Raw genomic sequence first — 17,530 nt, 5'->3', positions numbered from 1 at the left:
CGAGGGCACCGGCGCCCGGGCCGCGGCCGGGAGCCCCGCGCCTGTCGGACGGCCGCGGGACTCGGGTGCGCCGCCGAGGCGGTCGTGTACCGGGGGCCCTCCCGCCGCCGCGCCTCCGGAATCACGGTGTGTCCGCCGGCCCGGGCGTGAGTCTCTGGGAAGGGGCGGAATTCCGGCGGCGCGTCGCCCGGACGCTGGGGGGGCGGCCGGGGGGCCGAAGGGACCGCGCCGGCCGGGCCGTGGCGGGTGGGTTGGCCTGGCCCACCCCCCTCGGCGTCCGTCTCCCCCACTCCCGGGGGCCTCACCTGCGGGAAGCCCCCCTCCCCGCCGCCCCGGGGACCCCGGAGGCCCGGGTCTGCCTGCGCTTTGGCCTTCTGCCCTCCCCGCCCGAAGAAAGTTAAGAAACGGACCCGCGGTGGGTTCTGCGTGTCGCCTCGAGGCTTGGGGTCACGGGCCGCACCTGCTCGGAATCGGGTCTTGAGCCCCGGTGTTTGGCCTCTGACCTCGGACCCCTGGTCTGCTTGCGTGTTAATTGGATCCATCAAAGGCTTTTCTGGCACAGGAGTCTCGGTATCCCACCCGACGGCCTCAGGATTTCCTTCGTAGATGATTATTACTACCACCACCACCACTGCTTCCGTTATTTCTATTAGGGCTGCTTTTAAGGGTCGGCCAAGCCTAGTCTCCCAGTCCGCGGGGCTCTGGGTTCCCTGACATGACTGATGCCAATGTGATGTGTTTACGGGCGTAAGAAAGGGCAGTCTTTACCTAATGAGCTTTCCTTCTCTCTCTCCCTCCTCCATTTTCATCCTGTCTCTGCCAAAAAAAAAGACATGATTTTATCATCTTGTTAATTCCCTTGTTAGCAAGATAATAAGGTTTGGCAGGTGGCCGATAGAAACTTGTCTAAGACATTTCCATTTACAGTCTCTTCCCTGCCACTCAGAAGTAGGAGGGAGTTAATGTGCCCAGAAAGCAGGCCGGGGTCTCAGGGGCCTGGGAGATGTTGGAGATTTGTCCTCGGATGCCAGTGGGCAGGAACACCGAAGCGAGTGTGCCCCAAGCCAACCAGTTGCAAATGGGTGACAGTTTCGTTTAGAAACCCGTGGCTCTCTGCTTCTCTTCAGACCAGGAGAACCCTGGCAAGATGCAGCTGCCCTACCCTTTTAGACACTCTGCCCTCTCTCACCTTTCCCTCCCCCAGGGCCCCTCACTTAACCCCAGATGGAAGCTCGGGCTGCAGGCCCTGACTGATCACGTCGTCTGGCAGGTGGAGAACAGACAGGCCCTAGATGGCGGCTGACGCCAGGTGGGCTCTTGTCCCGCGGCTCGCCTTGCACACCATCTTTTCTTCGGTCATGTCCTTTATTGTCCCTTCCCCAAACTTGGTGTTAGCAGCCTTCTTCCAGGTCTCCCGTCCAACCCCAAAGCACTATCTTGCCCTGACTAAGAGGCAGAGAGAAGGTGGCCTTGCGACTTTGGGGGTGGGATTGAGACCAGAACCCAAGTTAGAACTGGCTCCCAGAAATCCAGATCAGTAAATGCTGCTAAAATGCGCCCTGTGCGAGTCTGCTGGGAATGGGGTGGGGCATGTGTTGGATGGGGCGGGATCTGCTCCGTGGATACTGGAGACAGGCTTGCGAGGAAAGAGAAGAAACCATATGGGGGAAGGATTTTGAGAGCTGTGCCAAGCCTCACAGGGAATCTCAACCGGGATGTGCTCTAGGTCAGTGGGGTCTTTGCACTCGCCCCTCCTGCGTTAATGTGCAGGAGCTGTGTGACAAAATGCCACAGGCCGCGTGTCGGAAACAACAGAAATGTATCTTCTCCCAGTTCTAAAGGCTGGAAGTCCGGCATCAGGATGTTGACAGGTTTGGTTTCTTCCCAAGCCTCTCTCCGTAGCTTGGATGGTCACCCCTCTGTGTTGTCTGTGTCCCGATCCCCTCTTATAAGGACAGGAATGCTGTCGGATCGGGGCCCACCCGTACGTCCTCATTTTACCTTAACTGCCTTTTTAAAGGCCCTGCCTCCAGCTGCAGTCACGGTGTGAGGTCCTGGGGGTCAGGACTTCTACCTATGAATTTGGGGGGGGGGGGGGTGCAAATTCAGCTCACTTCTGGAGACTGAGATGGATGTATCACATATCCTGTTGACACAGTTTGGAGAATCCCCAGCAGTGCGTCTCCCAGAGGATTATAGCACAGCTGCTTCGAAGTCGGTGTTAGCAGGTTTCTCCTGCACATGAAAGCTAGGATTTACTCTTCATTTGACTATTAGGTGTTTTAAGCTATTTCTGCCAGTTAATTTAGACTTCCTAGGTCTCTTGCTAATGGAAAAATGCACATCTTCGTAGCTAACAGAAGCATTTTAAGGAAAGGCTGCTGCCTCCCCCCCCGGGGGCTGCTGAGGGAGACAGAGCCTCGACCTTACAGAACAAGCAGTCTGGTTAAATGAAGAGTTCTCCCGTGAGGTGTGCAACCTGGGAGAGAGTGATTCAGAATCTCACTGTGTTCCTGTTCTGTTCTCTGTTACAATAACGCTTCCAAGGACAAAGCTGTATTCACAAAGGGGAACTGTTAAAATTCCTAAAACTTGAAACACTGTTGCCCTGTCTTGATCATTTCTTGCCCTGGAGATAGCCATGGGAAGTCCTATTTCTGGATTCCCGCAGTTACAACATTAGGTAGATTTATCTGCCAGCCCCTAATAGTTCTTCCCTCTGACGTACACGATGGAATGTTTGTCGCCCTGTGAATTCTATATTTTATTGTCTGACAAATTATTTCTTCTTGTTTTAATTCTTAAAATATGGGGGGGGTTGTTTTGTTTTTTTTGAATCAGTAGACTTCATTTTTTTTTTAAAGAACAGTTTTAGTCTTTCAGACAAATTGAGCAGAAAGTACAGTTTCTCCTATTATTAAAGTTTCTCTTCTTATTAACAACTTGCACTGGCGTGGTACATGTGTTAGAATCGATGAGCCAGGATTTCCACATAATTACCTGAAGTCCACAGTCTACATTCGGCCTCCCTCTTTGTATACAGTGGAGTTTTGCTAAATGCCTAATGTCACGTACCCACCATTAGGGTAACACACAGAATGGTTTCACTGCCCTCAAAAGCCCCCTGTACGCGGGGCGCCTGGGTGGCTCGATCGGTTAGGCGTCCGACTTCGGCTCAGGTCATGAGTTCGAACCCGGCATTGGGCTCTGCGCTGACAGCTCAGAGCCTGGAGCCTGCTTCGGATTCTGTCTCCCTCTCTCTCTGCACCTCCCCTGTCCATGCTCTGTCTCTCTCTGTCTCAGAGATGAGTAAACATTAAGAAAAAATTTTTTAAAAATAATTATGCCAGGACAACAGGGATAAACCCAGCCACCCTAGCACCAGACCAAATGATTTTCATGCCGTAAAAGATCTCTCAACGTTGGTTCCTTCATCTTAAGAGCAGCTGTCTCCCTGCCTGTCCCTCTCCAGGCACACCGTCACCACACGCAGCGTTAGCCTGTGGGATCTCTAGCATCCTCAATTATTTTCTTTAAAAATCATTTTCTGTGTTGTGCCAGAATTTGGGTTAAAACACACACACACACACACACACCTTTTGTTCTCTAAGAATTGTTCAAGCATTTCTTTAGTGGTGCGTTTGGGAGAGGAAATAAAAAGAGGATAAATTAGGCCTAAGTTCACGGAATGTCTGGGGACGCGTGTCCTCGGGTGAGGGCGGGCGAGTCCCCTGGGCCAGCAGACCCATGCTGCGCTTCTGTGGCGGCAGGGGCTTCGTGACCCTCAGGAATTTAGAATATTTAGAGGCGGGCGAAGGGCGCTGCAAGGGGAGAGAAGGGTCCTGCTAGCTTTTCACTGCATTGCTGTTCAGCATGAGAATACAACTGTCCCTCCTGTTCATATCCTTCCCTGTTCCCAAAGTCCCTTACCAGGTCCCAAGGGCAATACTGACTGATTCAGGCACTTTGGCTCTTTCTTCTTTATGCTAATATATTTCTCCCTCTATTGCACAAAGAGGAAGGGAGAAACAAAATTTTCAGCGGCTCCGGTCATGGTGAAAAAGTGGGGAGAAAAATGGCTAATTTGATACTTTAGCACGATTTACAGGTGGGTCCTTTTGTTAGCCAAGGAACATAAAATCAAAACCAGGTTTGCTCAAGGATCAGGTTTGCCCACGAAGTATCTAGATAGTGAGGTCCAGCAAAAACAACACAACAGAACTTTGGAGCAGTTTAGGGACAAGGTAATCTTTTTTTTTTTTTCCCCTCAAAACGTTGTGGAGTGGGGCAGGGCAGAGGTTACAGAATTCCCCAGGAAATGTGTTCAAGGGTGGGGGGTGGGCAGAGGTCTGAGCCACTAGACTTGGCCTAAAGCTTTAAATTTTTTTTTTAACGTTTATTTACTTTTGAGACAGAGAGCATGAACAGGGGAGGGTCAGAGAGAGGGGGAGACACAGAATCCAAAACAGGCTCCAGGCTCCGAGCTGTCAGCACAGAGCCCGACGTGGGGCTCAAACTCACGGAGTGAGAGATCGTGACCTGAGCCGAAGTCGGCCGCTCAACTGACTGAGCCACCCAGGCGCCCCTTGGCCTAAAGCTTTAAAAGAGTTCCCATGAATGGCAGCCACAGCCCCGGGTCCTAATTACCCGACCCCAAATAAATCACCTTCTGTTCTGTGTGCTCCTGTCCCACCCCCAGTCCAAGGAAGAGAGTGCTACCTCACCCCTTCCTCTGGACCCCCACCCCGTCTCCAGCCACCGGCTCTTTCTCGACTCCTGTCCATGTGGCTCTTGTCCCGATTTTTACCTTTATCCCTTATTTTGTTGTCGTTGTTGTTTTCTGTTTTGGTTTTACTACATGCTTGCGGTGTAGACATGTCATTTGGCTGTATGCTTGTCAGTGGATCTATACTGTACATATTTGGCAATCTGTTGTTTTTGCTCAACATTACGTGCTTGAGATTCATCCTAATCTCTTCGTTTCTGCTGCTGACTCGCGTTCTTTTGCAGCGATGCTAATAATGGATTGATCTCTTCTGCTACTGAAAGGCCAGTGGGTGGTGTAGAGGTTCGTAAACATTCTCATAGGGATTTCCTGTGTTCATCTCCAAGAATTCCTCTAGGTAAACACCCAGAAGTGAAATTGCTTTTCAGGATATTTTCAAATTTAATACACTAATTTACACACAAATAAACAGCACAGCCCAGCAGTGCATGATGCTTTAATTGTTCCACATCTGCTGGGCACTTGATTTTGTCAGGCCATTGAGTTTCCACCAATTTGATGGCCGTGAAATGTCAGTGTGTCTTTCTCTGTGTTACTAGTGAGGTTGGGCATACTCGTACGTGCTTATTCACCATTCGTGCTGCTTCTAAGAAGTTCGTGTTAACACTTTTGCTCATTGTTTTAAAATTTTCATTTTGCCCTTCTCTCATGGATCTGTAGCCATTCTTTTTTTTTTTTTTTTTTTTTTTAATTTCTTAATGTTTATTTTTGAGAGACAGAACACAACTTGGGGAGGGGCAGAGAGAGGGGGGGACACAGAATCCCAAGCAGGCTCCAGGCTCCGAGCTGTCGGCACAGAGACCCACACGGGGCTCGAACTCGTGAACTCTAAGATCATGACCTGAGCCCAAGTTGGAGGTTCCACTGACTGAACCCAGGCGCCCCAGGAATTCTTTGTATATTCTGGATTCGGATCCCTCGTCAGTTCTGTGTGTTAGGAATATCTTTGCCCAGCTTGTAATGTATCCTTTTACTTTTTTATACTATCTTCGATTTGTACAAGTTCTTCATTTTAATGCAGTCAACCTTGAATTCTAATGTAGTTTCATCTGTCCGTCCATCCCGTAATGGCTTACACGCTTTGTGTTTGTTACAGAAATCTTCCCGGAAGCAGCGTGAGGAAGGCAGAAGCCGCCGCCCTCCCTGGCCTGGCGAAGCCACCCGCCACCATGCCCAAGAGAAAGGCAAAAGGCGATGCTAAAGGTGACAAAGCCAAGGTGAAGGGTGAGCCGCAGAGGAGATCCGCGCGGCTGTCTGCCAAACCCGCTCCCCCAAAACCGGAAGCCAGGCCTCCAAAGGCCGCTGCCAGGAAGGCCGAGAAGCGGCCCAAGGGGAGAAAGGGGAAAGCAGAGGGCGACAGGGTTGGGGACAAGGCCGGGGACGAGGCCGGGAAGAACCCGGACGCTTCCACGGCCCCGTCACAGAAAGCAGAAGGCAGCGGGGACGCCAAATGAAATGTACTTTTTTCCTAACTCACCTTCTAGTGACTCTGCTGTTCGAGATACTGTCTGTCTTCAATCAACTTTTATAAAAGTGTAGAACTTGGGCTCTTATTTCCGACTTCCGCCGTTGGCATACGAGACGCATTGTTGTTGTCCCCCGTGGAAAGCGCAAATCCCGCTGACAGAACGTCTCCGGGGCCCCGATTGAAATGGGGGGGGATGGCGCCTGTGTCCTCACTGTTGAAGATTATTCCTGGTTCCCGGGAGGGGTCTCGTGTCAGCCCCCCGGGCTCAGAAGCCTTCCGGCACGGAGAAGCAAAACCTCACGGCTTCTCTCCCGAGGCGAGCAGCATGCACTGGCCTTCCTGGAATAGTCATGACGCGGCCTTGGCACCCCCAGCCTCCTGTCGGGTGATCACACTCAGGCCTTCTGGCCATAGCATCAAGATGGCGTTGCCCCAAAGAGCCAGGATTCCTGTGTGTAGTTGGCGGGCGATCCCAGTGGCCGTCCTGGACTTTTTAGCTCCTCTCCCCCACGTCAGAGTTGACCCGTGAAAAGATCTCACGTACCTCATGCGAAATATCCACGCCTCCCGAGAACGTCACCTTTTCAGAAGAGCAACAGAAGACTGTTGACTTGGGGGGGGCGGGGGGGGGAGTTTGAATGTTGTCGGGTGTTGTGTGGATCGATTGTCACCCGTGTCCTCCTGGAAGCGGCTGGTCCTGAAAAGTATCTTATAAAAGCTGAATACATATTAGCCTGGTGGGAGGGGGATCATTTCCTACCCACAGCCCTAGGGATCTTCTTTGCTGCACCTTAAACAGGGTTTTACGTTTCACACTTGTCCGCAGTCTTCTCTGCACTGATCGGCGTGCCAAGTACGAGATAGAAGTTCAATGTAATATTTTGTCCAGGTGGATAAGCAGTGGTCGTCGCTGCACCATTTTCTGAAGAGTTCATTCCTTCCCGTGGATCCGGAACACCAGCTCTTTCGAAAATGGAGTCTCTTGGGGGTGGGTGGGTGCGGGGCAGGGCGGGTGTGGATGCTCTTCTGACTCACTGGTCAGTTTGCCCAACCCCACGGCAGTGCAATATAGTCCTGAGCACTACAGCTTTTAGAAAGAGGTCTCGGTATCTCAGGACAAATCTCACCTCCAGCTCCAAAATAAAATCTCCACCAAACTTGTCTTCTTCGGGAGCATCGTGGCCATTCTCAGCCGTTTGCTAACGGCTTTTAGAGTTAGATTTGCTACAACTTTTAGAATTAGATTGATCAGGCCTTTTATTTTTAAATGTTTTTTAATGTTTATTCATTTTTGAGAGACAGAGGATGAGTGGGGGAGGGACAGAGAGAGAGGGAGACACAGAATCCCAAGCAGGCTCCAGGCTCTGAGCTGTCAGCACGGAGCCTGATGTGTGGCTCGAACTCACGAATCGCGAGATCGTGACCTCAGCCGACGTCGGACGCTTAGCCGACTGAGCCACCCAGGCGCCCCTAGATTGACCAGTTCTAAAACAAAACAAAAATGCTGGAATTTTTATTGGATTTATATTGAATTCATAGACTAATTACAATGTTGAGTCTTCCCTTGAACATGATGTAGCTCTTCATTTATTTAACCTTTTTAAGTGTCTTTCAATAAAGTTTTATAATTTTCTCCATAAATGTCTATTGTTAATATTTCCTAGGGACTTTATACTTTTTTATGCTATTTTTGTGGTATATTTTTAGTTCCTGCATTTTCTAGCTAGTTGATTTTCATATCCAGCATCTTTGCTGAACTCTCATTCGTGTAATATGTGTGTATATTCTTTTGGGCTTTCTACATAAGTAAACCATATGTTGTGTATATGCAAACAGTTTTGCTTCTACACAATGTTATTCCCTTTTTTACTCTTTCTAACGCTGGGCATCGTCCAAGTTGCTAGGGGCACAACAACGAACAAAACAAAGGCGGCTTTCACCAAGCTTCTATTCTGGTGGGGGGAGGGGTAGAAAATACCCAAACTTATGTGACGAGGGGCCTTAAAAGTGGGTGCTATGTAGATAGGGTGGTTAGGGAAGTCCTCCCTGATGAGGATGACGCCTGAGCGGAACACTTAAAGAAATAAAGGAACAAGAGAGGTCCACATGAGGGAAAAGCGTTCCAGCAGAGGGAACGGCAAATGCAGGCAGGAGGTGAAAATGTGTTTGGCTGTTTGGCTCGCTGAGGGAGAACAAGGAAGCAGAAGAGGAATTGGAAAGAGGGTGGACAAGAGTGTCTCTGAACATTATGGGATACCGTTAGAGTTTCAGACAGAGAATAACAATCTGAGTTGTGGAGGGGGGTGTGGGCAGGCAAAAGGCTGTAAGGGACGGACAAAAGGAGGAAGATCCGCTAAATGGCTGTCACTGAGTAGCATGAAACTATTTTATCAAGCTGCCTTACTGTCCCCCTGCTCAACTGTCCCCACCTCATTTTGCTTGGTAACCAGCAAACATGTAACTGTGTCTTCTCTTTGCCAAGCAACAGATCGGGGTCAAAGAAAAACATGCCCTGTCCTCAGAGTCCAAAGTCAAATGCAGTAAAGTCACCACACGGTACTGTGCCTGGTGTGGGGCTAATCCCGCAGAAGATCCTGACCGTGAAGCCAGAGTAGGAAGGGGTCCTGGGTTGTTTTGACACTTAAGCAGCAAAATGAAAACAGGAGTTAGTCAAGCAAGAAGTCCTTTAAGCAAGAAGGAGTGGGGGAAAGAAAGCCTTCTAGAAAGAGCAATGACATTTGCAAAGAGGTTAAGAGAACGTGGTGCATAGTAGGTGGTCAATAAATTGTTGAATCCAAAGAATGATTTAAATGCATCACCAAGTAAATTCTAGCAGGTTTTTTTTTTTTTTTTTTTTTTTTTTACAGTAAGGAAGTTCTCAAGTGCTCACTGTTTGCCAAACACTGTCCAGTGATTTCCATGCGTAAGTTTATTTCCATGACCCTACGAGCTGAATATTATTATCCCCATTTTACTTTACACTTAGTGACACTTGAGACAAACAGATTAATTTGCCTTGAGGTCAGACAGTGAGTGGTAAAATCCGTATTAAGACCCGGGTCTACAACTCGGGGGGTTAGAAAGCCCCTCATTGTTGGAAAGATCAGCGGTATAAATTTCAAATGTAATCCATCCAGTTTCTGAGTAAATTAAGGAAATTGCCCAAGATACCACTAGAAAACAATCAAATGCAAGCTATCCACATGCTAAACAGTTGTGGTTTCCAGCGAAGACAGGTAGTAATGAAAGGACACTAAATTCCAGGGGGATGTACTGCGTTTTTAAAAATTCAGGATCGTGTTCTGATGGAGCCGAAGGATGGAACCCACGAACAAGGTTAAGAGCGGCACAGGCACCAAATTTATTAGGGCGAGAATGAAACAAAACTCCCACTACCCACTACCCGGGAGGGGCTCCTTACAGAGGAGGCCTGTTTAGACAGTCCTCAGCGTGTCAGGAGGGAGTTTATCAGCCTGGTTAGTGGCCAAACACATTTTACAAGAGGGCTTAAAATCCGGGGCATGATTTAGGGCCATTCACAGCTGGATATAGGGTATCTCAGTCCATTTGCTTGGTTTCCTGCAGGAATGATAATTTCAGTAGTCAGTAGGGGCCCTGATGAAAAATAGGAAAGACAGAAACCCATCAGGGTCTAAGAGACATTCCAACACATGTCGTCCTTACAGCCGACTTCCCTAGGAAACAGTCCCCAGTTGGGATCTAATTTAATCATGCATGGACTGGTTTCGGCCGGCTCTGAGTGGCGTTCTCTGGGCCAGAGGCGGCTAGACCAGGGATCTGGAGGGGCCCACATTAGACCAATGAGGAGGAAACCTCACAAGGGAGTCTAAAGAGTGGCAGCCGTCCTGGTGACTTAGGTGGCCGTCCCACGCCCAAGACGGACAACTTGGTGTAAGGACAGGAATAAAGAGAGGGCATCAAGTTTCTGGTCTTAGCATTCCTGCCAGGGTACTAACTTCCAGCCAAAAGGCAGCCTTTCTCCTCCCTGCGGAGGAGCCACGGGCACCGGAGGCCTGCAGCCTGAGCAACTGACATGAAACTGTTCCTCCAAAAGCCCCTGAAATAAAAGGAAAGAGGAGCGGAATTACCAAGTTAGCGCTGGGGCTCAGAGTCCAGATGAAAAAACTCAAAGCCCCACGTAAGGGCGCCACAGTGATAAAATTATAAAGTGAGGTTCATGAGCAAATGGCTGAGAAAGAATTCTTGAGGTGTTTTCTGGTGGAAAAAGGTGATTTTACTACAGCAAAGGGACAGGACCCCGGGGGCAGAGAGGGCTGCCCCCAGGGTTGTGAGGAGTGACTGGTTACATACTTTCAAGTCAGTGGGGGTGAGGATAAGTCAGTCTCTAAGGAATTTGGAAGCAAGGTTTCAGGACGTTGAGGGGCGAGCTGCTAAGGTAAGGTTGCTTTTAGTCTTTAATGAAACAAAAACATTAAGGCAGCAGGGCGGCCATGAGGTCCTCAAGGTCACGGTCTGCACATCTAGCAGTCGGCTGCCAGCGGCAAGGAGATTTAAACTGCATTTCTCTTGCCTTCGTTTCCCTCATCAAGTGGTCATATGGAATTTATTAGAAAGGGTTATTTATTGTTACTTTTTTCTGTACAAAGAGGCTAGGGTCTTAGCCAAATATTTCTAAGCGGGGAGAGCAAATTAGGAAATAATATATCAGCCCTGAAACCTCTCTGCCCACTTTTCCTGTCTGCAAATTCCTCAATTAACACCCTGGTCCGTGAATATTTTGAGCATGTGGGTGTCTGACACCAAATAGACGAGCGATCCAGAGTTTTCCAGAATGACACTTCTGACCCTCGAAAGTGAGTCAATGGTCCTGGCAGAGCTAGAAAGCCGAAGGAGGGAAACGTATTTTCCTGGATCCACCCCTGTCCCTCCCAGTTCTGTTACGGGGTGAACTGGGAAGACCCCCCGGCCTGGGGCCTCCACCCACCCCTGGGGTGAACTGGGAAGACCCACCCAAGGAGTCCCCGAAGGGTATTGGTCTTGTCACAAGAAATTCAAGGACACGCGTGCAGCACAACCAGCCACACAAGCGGGAAAGTTTATTAAAGGGACAAGTACGATCTCGAGACACCAGAGCAAGCGGCTCGAGAGAGACAGAGACAGAGAGAGACAGAGACAGAGAGGACAGCCGCCATCCCCGAGGGGTTGGGTTCCCCCCTCCCCCATGTTTCACCGCTGGTTGGGAACCGGGGGACAGAATGTTCAGGACTCGGGGCTGGTCTCCCACGTTTCCTCCTCTCTTGCTCAGAGCCTCCCGTGCTGGCGCCGCCCCCCGGGGCCCGTCCTGTCCGTGAGACTTGGAGACAGTGAGGCCTGCGGTGTAGATAACGGGCATCCTGTCTCAAGTACGAGCCCGGGGGGGGGGTTGGGCGGGGGGGGGGGGGGGGGGGGTTCAGGGGTCGTGAGCCAACGGCCAAGAAACAAGTCTGGAGACGTCTTGGGTGCCAAAAGGTGATTGTATATAACCGCCCGGGGACAGGACCCGCGGGCAGGGAGAGATGCCCTGGGGTTGCTAGGAGTGACGGGTTCTCTGTTTTTGGGTTTGCAGAGGGCAGGAAGGTAGAGATAACCTGATTCTCTAAGGAAATTTCTGTCCGCTGAGCGCCTACAGGGCCTTGGGGGCCTGGCTGTGGTTAAGATAAGGCTGCTTTTTGTTTTTAATACAACAGCGACAGCAAGGCAGCGGTGAGTTCCTTTCTGAGCTCCGTTCTGGGGGCCTCAGGCATCTAGCAGTGGATGCAGGTCGTGAGAAGGTGTAATTGAAGCCACACTTCTCCCGCCTTTGTTCTCCTCAGTGGGAAAATGTCTGTGACTTCTGCTGGTGACGGAACCACAGACGCTCCTGACGGTGGTTGGCTCCCTACGTTCCTAGGGTAAGGGTACAGCCAGATTTCAGCTCCAGCTCAGAGATCTGAAAGGTGCAAATGTTCACCAGTCCCCAAGGTAAGAAACCCTGCAAAAGCGCTTAACGCGGTGTCTGGCCCGTTGAGGGACCCCCCAGAGAAGTGGATAGTGGCAATTTAACTATTGCTTTGCTCGTGCCCGTTCAGGTTTCTTTCGGGGAACCGGGGTAAAGCCGATCACATGAAGTGTTGGAGGGACCCCAAAATGAATCAGCGTGGAGCCCATGGCTTCAGGCATTTTTTAATTCACTTTTTGACCGAGGTACAGTTGAATACTGTGTTAGTTTCAACCGCCCCACGTAGGGACTCGGTGGTTGTGCACCTTGTGAAATGATCGCTGCCATTGTGTGGCCAACGTGTGTCATTTTACACAGGGACAAAAAACCTTCTGGGTGATGAGCATGTTCAAGATTTACTCTCTAGCAAAACTTGCAGCTGTGTAATAGAGTATTATTGACTGTGTGAACTTCGGTTACTTATGCATCGAACTAAATGTGTAATCCGCTATGGACTAAATAAATAACATATCTGCATTTACTTGTGTGTACGAATGCCTTTAGATGTGAGTGCTAAGGAGTGCTGTCTGCCCCCTCCAGCTGCGGGATAAAGGAAGGGAAAATTCGGTGGGTGTAGGGAGTCGGGGGTTGCAAAGTGAGGAGAAAGGGGGGACTCAGGCATGATGACATAATTTTAGGGGGCAATCCCCTGATTTATTCAGCAGTTAGAGAGCTTCGATCGTGGCCACGGCTACAGCTCAGGCACAAGGGCCTTGTCCTCAACAGAGAGTGAGAAGGCCTTTCTCCAGAGGTGGAGAAAAAGCTCTCCCATCTGAGGAAAAGTAGGAAAAAAAAAACCACACAAGTGAAAAGCTCCGAGGTTTGGCTCCACAGTTTCTAAATCATACATCCCTGCGAAGAAAGACTTAAAGGAGCCTTTGCACAAAGGACTTAGCTCTAAGCACCACCTTTGATTCCACTGCCCCGGCAGCGACCGGTTAAGCTGTGGTTAGATAACGCACAAGAGCAAAGAAGCATGGGATGGGGGAGAATACATTAGACACAAAGCAGTTCACAAAGGGCCTTTCTCCTGCGAAGGATTTCAGATTTTATCCTGTCTGTCTTAAAAGCTTCAGCCCTGGGGGAAAGCCTGTCCAGACTTGCAGTTCACAAAAACCTCTGTGTCACTTGGGCTTTGGATGGTGGAATTGGAGGGAGGGTGTTGGAAGGAGAGGTTTCCTGACTGGAAAATCTACTGCTTTATTCAGCCCTAGAGATGAGGAAGTAGCAAATCAGCTGTCCCCTTTGCTGAAAAAGATAGCTAGAAAATGATTGTCATACTCCCCACGGAGATGGCGGGAGCCCGAATTTGGGTGATGGGATGGGAGCAGGAAAGGAAATGAACTTTTCACAAAATTCTCTGCCCCCACTTCCTCTTGAGTATTTAAAGGGTAGACTTGGTGATGGGTTGGATACGGAGGAGTGGGGCGAGGAAAGGAAAGGAGTCTGAGAAGGCATCTAACTTCCAGCTTTGGATTCATGTGGGTGGTTGTGTAATTAACCAAGGTAAGGAATATGCAGAAGGAAGAAGGGAGCGTGGGGTTGATGAGTTGCAAGAAATGTGAAGGGTCCAAAGTTTTACCCAACGTGCCAGCTAAACCTGCCGCATGCAGTTTCACGGATGCTGGTGTAATTCACGAGACTCCTGGGTCCGAGAGACAATGGAAAGTCTATTATTCCAGTAGTAGCAATAACTGGATTATCAGCATTTTTTCCTCTGGTTCCCTGGCTCTAGTTTGCAGAGGGCAAAACCATGGCATCTGTACACGTGTGGATTCTGTTACAAGAGAGAAACCCTAAACCCATGGATGTAAGCACGCCTGTCCCTTGCTCTGGAGAGACATTGTCTCTGTCTTCCAAGAGTGTTTGCTGTGCAAGCATCCTTGGAAAGAAAATCCAGAACAAAGGGGGCATTCATTGCCTTGCTAGCATTACATGAAGAAATGTGAGAGATTCATGAAGGATTACGTCCCAACACCGAGTTGCTTCACCAGTTGAGTTTTTTCTTTTTCTTCCTTCCTCCCTGCCTTCCTCCCTTCCTTCCTTCCTTCCTTTCCTTCCTCCCTCCCTCTCCTTCCTCCCTCCCTTTCTTTCTTTCTTTCCTCCTTCCTTCCTCCCTCCCTCTCTTTCTTTCTTTCTTTCTTTCTTTCTTCTTTCTTTCTTTTCTTTCTTTCTTCTTTCTTTCTTTCTTTCTTTCTTTCTTCTCTTTCTTTCCTTCCTTCCTCCTTCCTTCCTTCTTCCTTCCTTCTTCCTTCCTCCTTCCTTCCTTCCTTCCTTCCTTCCTTCCTTCCTCTTTCCTTCCTTCCTTCCTCCCTCCCTCCCTCCTTCTCTCTTTCTTTCTTTTCTTTCTTTCTTTCTTTCTTTCTTTCTTTCTTTCTTTCACAAAGTCTTCAGAGACTGGATGAGTTGGTGGAGGGTATGTTCTCCTCAATAGACCAGAAGCATCAAAGAACATCCACAGAGCTATTGAGATCTACGTTTGTTATTTGTATACTCTTGCTGTGTGTTTTACATTTCAATAAACAATAGAAAAGAAGCTTGGCTTGGGGAGGTTAAATCTGACTGTTCGCCTCAACTCACCTGTTCAACAGAAGGGTAAACGACCCATGGGCATTTCTAGTAGATGTTTCCTCTGGGCACCAGCCTCAGGGTAGCTGGGTCTCTTGAATGGAGGGTGCCAGCCACACATGTGGTTTTGTCTGGTAAAGCAAATGATGAGGACTAGTTGAGTATTCGGTGTTTGAAAACCGATGGAAACCCGTTAAGAGATGGGGACAATAGTGTAGAATGGAAATACAGTTCGTCTGTTAACTTAATCCAGTGCCATTTTATAATTTTATATGAGCTGCTTGCCTACTGGAACTGGAACAACATTCTTGGCAAGTCGGTCAATCAAGCGATTGCAGCAGGTGGATTCCTGTTGTTGGAGCCCAGGTAACACCCACCGTGTGGCTGCTCTTTCAGCCCACTAAAGATCCAGGGTGCAAGATGTGCAAGTTGAAGGGGTTGCCTTTTCTTTCCGTCCCAAGCTTCCCCCAAAGACTGAGAAAAGGAAATCTTTTGACTCTCGTCTAACTACACGCACTGATATCTGGTAAGTCCTTCGTCTTCCTGAACAGTGTAGCCACTCAACATTTATTATTTTTACTGCCTGGTGCCCTGAGACCATGTTGCGATCCGTTTGGATTTAATATTCGATTTTGTGACTTCCTCCCGCTGCCTATTTTTACAAGGTTGTGAGAGACGCTTGCCCTGTTGTGTTTAGGTCAAGTTAATGGAGGTTTTTTTTTTTTTTTTTCTTTTGAAAAAGCTGTGAGTGTTATAAAGAAACGTTGTAGGGTCACAACCCAAGTGGGTTTCCTTATAGGCAGGAAAAAATTCTATGAAGCGACAGGCGCTTAGAGAAGATATTTCTTGTGTGACTCTAATAGCAATAAGAGTAACAATCATGTTGGATTACTTCTGCAGTTTTGTTTTTTGTGTTTGGTTTTGTTTTTGCAAAGTGCTATACTTTCTCTGAGGATTGAGCTCAAGGCCCTCATATTATGAAGTTGACATTCTGCCTACGGTGTCCCCAAGGCACCGGACAAGAAGTGTTCTGTTAGGGTTTTCCAGAGGTTTTGTAGCAACTTTGGTGATTTTTTTCATAGCATTGTAAAATCCCCTTTCTCTGTCATCCTCTGGATCACTTAGGATGAAATTTCTTCTTTGGGCGATTCCCAAACAGAGTCTCCTTCAGGGGCTTTCAAGTTCGTTCCTTCCGTGGTTCCTAGCAGGGCAGAGATGGTGTTGATGGCAGTGAGCTCGGGTGACTTGAGGTTTGGGGTCACTCTAGGAGAGGGGACTTGGATTTAGGGCAAGGGACAGGTTATGCAGCACAGGACCCGTCACCTTGTGCTATATGTCACATTTCATCTTTATGATTTCTCCAAGCCCCGTGTTTCCCAACGAGGGGGGAGCAAAATCAGTTTAATGGTGTGTGGCCTCCAGCATTGGAAAGAAGAGGATAGAGTCTGAACTATCAGAAGGCAATGAATGCGTAAGAGTAAGTGGTAATTCAGGCCATTTTCTTCCTCCTACATTTGTATGTCTGGGTCCAGATGTAAACTAAAGCTCAAACGAGTCATGGCCAAGAAAGTGTGGAAGCCGAGGCCGCCAGCCCCTGAGTTCTAAGTGCTGACGCTACAGCCCAGTAGTTTACCTGGGCTTCCCCGGAGCCGAGCAGAGCCGCGGACCAGAGAGGAGCCCTCCGGCGTGGGACAGAGGGAACAGTTCTGTGCTTTTGTTGCTTTTCAAATAAGAGTTTGACTTTTGATAACTTGTGACCATTGTCAATGAGACTTTCCCTTGTGCTCTGGAGGAAATGTTTTGTGTGTGTGCCTTAGACACCTGTCTGAAAGGCCCTTCTTGTTTTCTGAACAGGTCCTAGGTTATTCTGTGCTGTGCTCAGAATCCCCTCTCATTTTTTAGTGACATCAGAGCCTGTGATTTGAGATTATCTTCCTTCCTGTTACTATTTACTGGGATTAAAATGCAGGAATGGAGACGGGAAAAAACAAAACAAACACGACATAAAAGTGCTAACGCCCGAACAGGGACTTGAACCCTGGACCCTCAGATTAAAAGTCTGATGCTCTACCGACTGAGCTATCCGGGCTCACATGCTGTTCCCTTAACACATCAACTATAGTCAATTTATCTGCAAACTTGAAGGAGAAAATTCTTTTAGAAGTTTCACTGGTGATTCTGGTTTGGAGCTATTCATTCACAAAATGCTTGTTAATACCCTAATTAGCATAGAAACTCAGTCACAATGAAAGTCTTCTTTAATACCCCGACCTAACTATATTATATGAATTATAATATTGCCCTGAATGTTTTCTTTCTCTCTATATACATGGCATAGATCAATATTAGATAGATATTATACTGTATAGAATTCTGAAGCTTCTGCTGGGAAGCCTCTAGGCTTCCCAGAGAAATATCTCAAATATTCTACATTTGGGCCCAAATAGAGCACTTTCCAAAGGAAGCCAACATGACACCGGCGCTTTTAAGGGGCAATTAAATCACCTTTTAGGCGGCACTTTGGATATCTGAATACGGGTGGAGAGCCAGAGGAAGCGGTTTGATTTTGTGCTGGGTCTCCGCTGTCTTTATTTATTTATTAACTTTTTAAATTTAGATAAACTTTTAATTTTTGAGTAGTTTTAGATGTGCCAAAAGGTTGCAAAAACATACAGAGTGCCCACATACCTGGCGTCCACTGTTGCTCACA

General features: G+C 48.5%; 1 protein-coding gene and 1 non-coding gene across 3 annotated transcripts; one reads left to right on the top strand and one right to left on the bottom strand.

Moving 5' to 3' along the window:
• Positions 1-6: 6 nt before the first annotated feature.
• Positions 7-8,008, top strand: HMGN4 (high mobility group nucleosomal binding domain 4). 2 transcript variants are annotated; one of them, XM_049654848.1, is made up of 2 exons: positions 7-126; positions 5,883-8,008. In XM_049654848.1, the coding sequence occupies exon 2, from the start codon at positions 5,956-5,958 to the stop codon at positions 6,238-6,240; it is 285 nt and encodes a 94-aa protein (XP_049510805.1). In that variant the 5' UTR covers positions 7-126; positions 5,883-5,955; the 3' UTR covers positions 6,241-8,008. The 2 variants fall into 2 exon arrangements, with proteins under 2 accessions (XP_049510805.1, XP_049510806.1); XM_049654849.1 differs by having other exon boundaries at positions 7-146.
• An 8,828-nt stretch (positions 8,009-16,836) lies between these two features.
• On the bottom strand, positions 16,837-16,909 carry TRNAK-UUU (transfer RNA lysine (anticodon UUU)). Its single transcript has one exon. It is a non-coding gene; the product is annotated as a tRNA-Lys (tRNA).
• Between the last annotated feature and the right edge of the window lie 621 nt (positions 16,910-17,530).

The sequence above is a fragment of the Panthera uncia genome (assembly GCF_023721935.1).
Source record: "Panthera uncia isolate 11264 chromosome B2 unlocalized genomic scaffold, Puncia_PCG_1.0 HiC_scaffold_25, whole genome shotgun sequence".
NCBI classification, from domain to species: Eukaryota; Metazoa; Chordata; class Mammalia; order Carnivora; family Felidae; genus Panthera; species Panthera uncia.
Note: the sequence above shows the minus strand (reverse complement) of the source record. Positions and strands in the feature narration are given on the sequence as shown.

Bases quoted from the DNA above. Each gene is read 5' to 3' on its own strand.
- HMGN4 (XM_049654848.1), top strand. From the start codon at position 5,956: ATGCCCAAGAGAAAGGCAAAAGGCGATGCTAAAGGTGACAAAGCCAAG.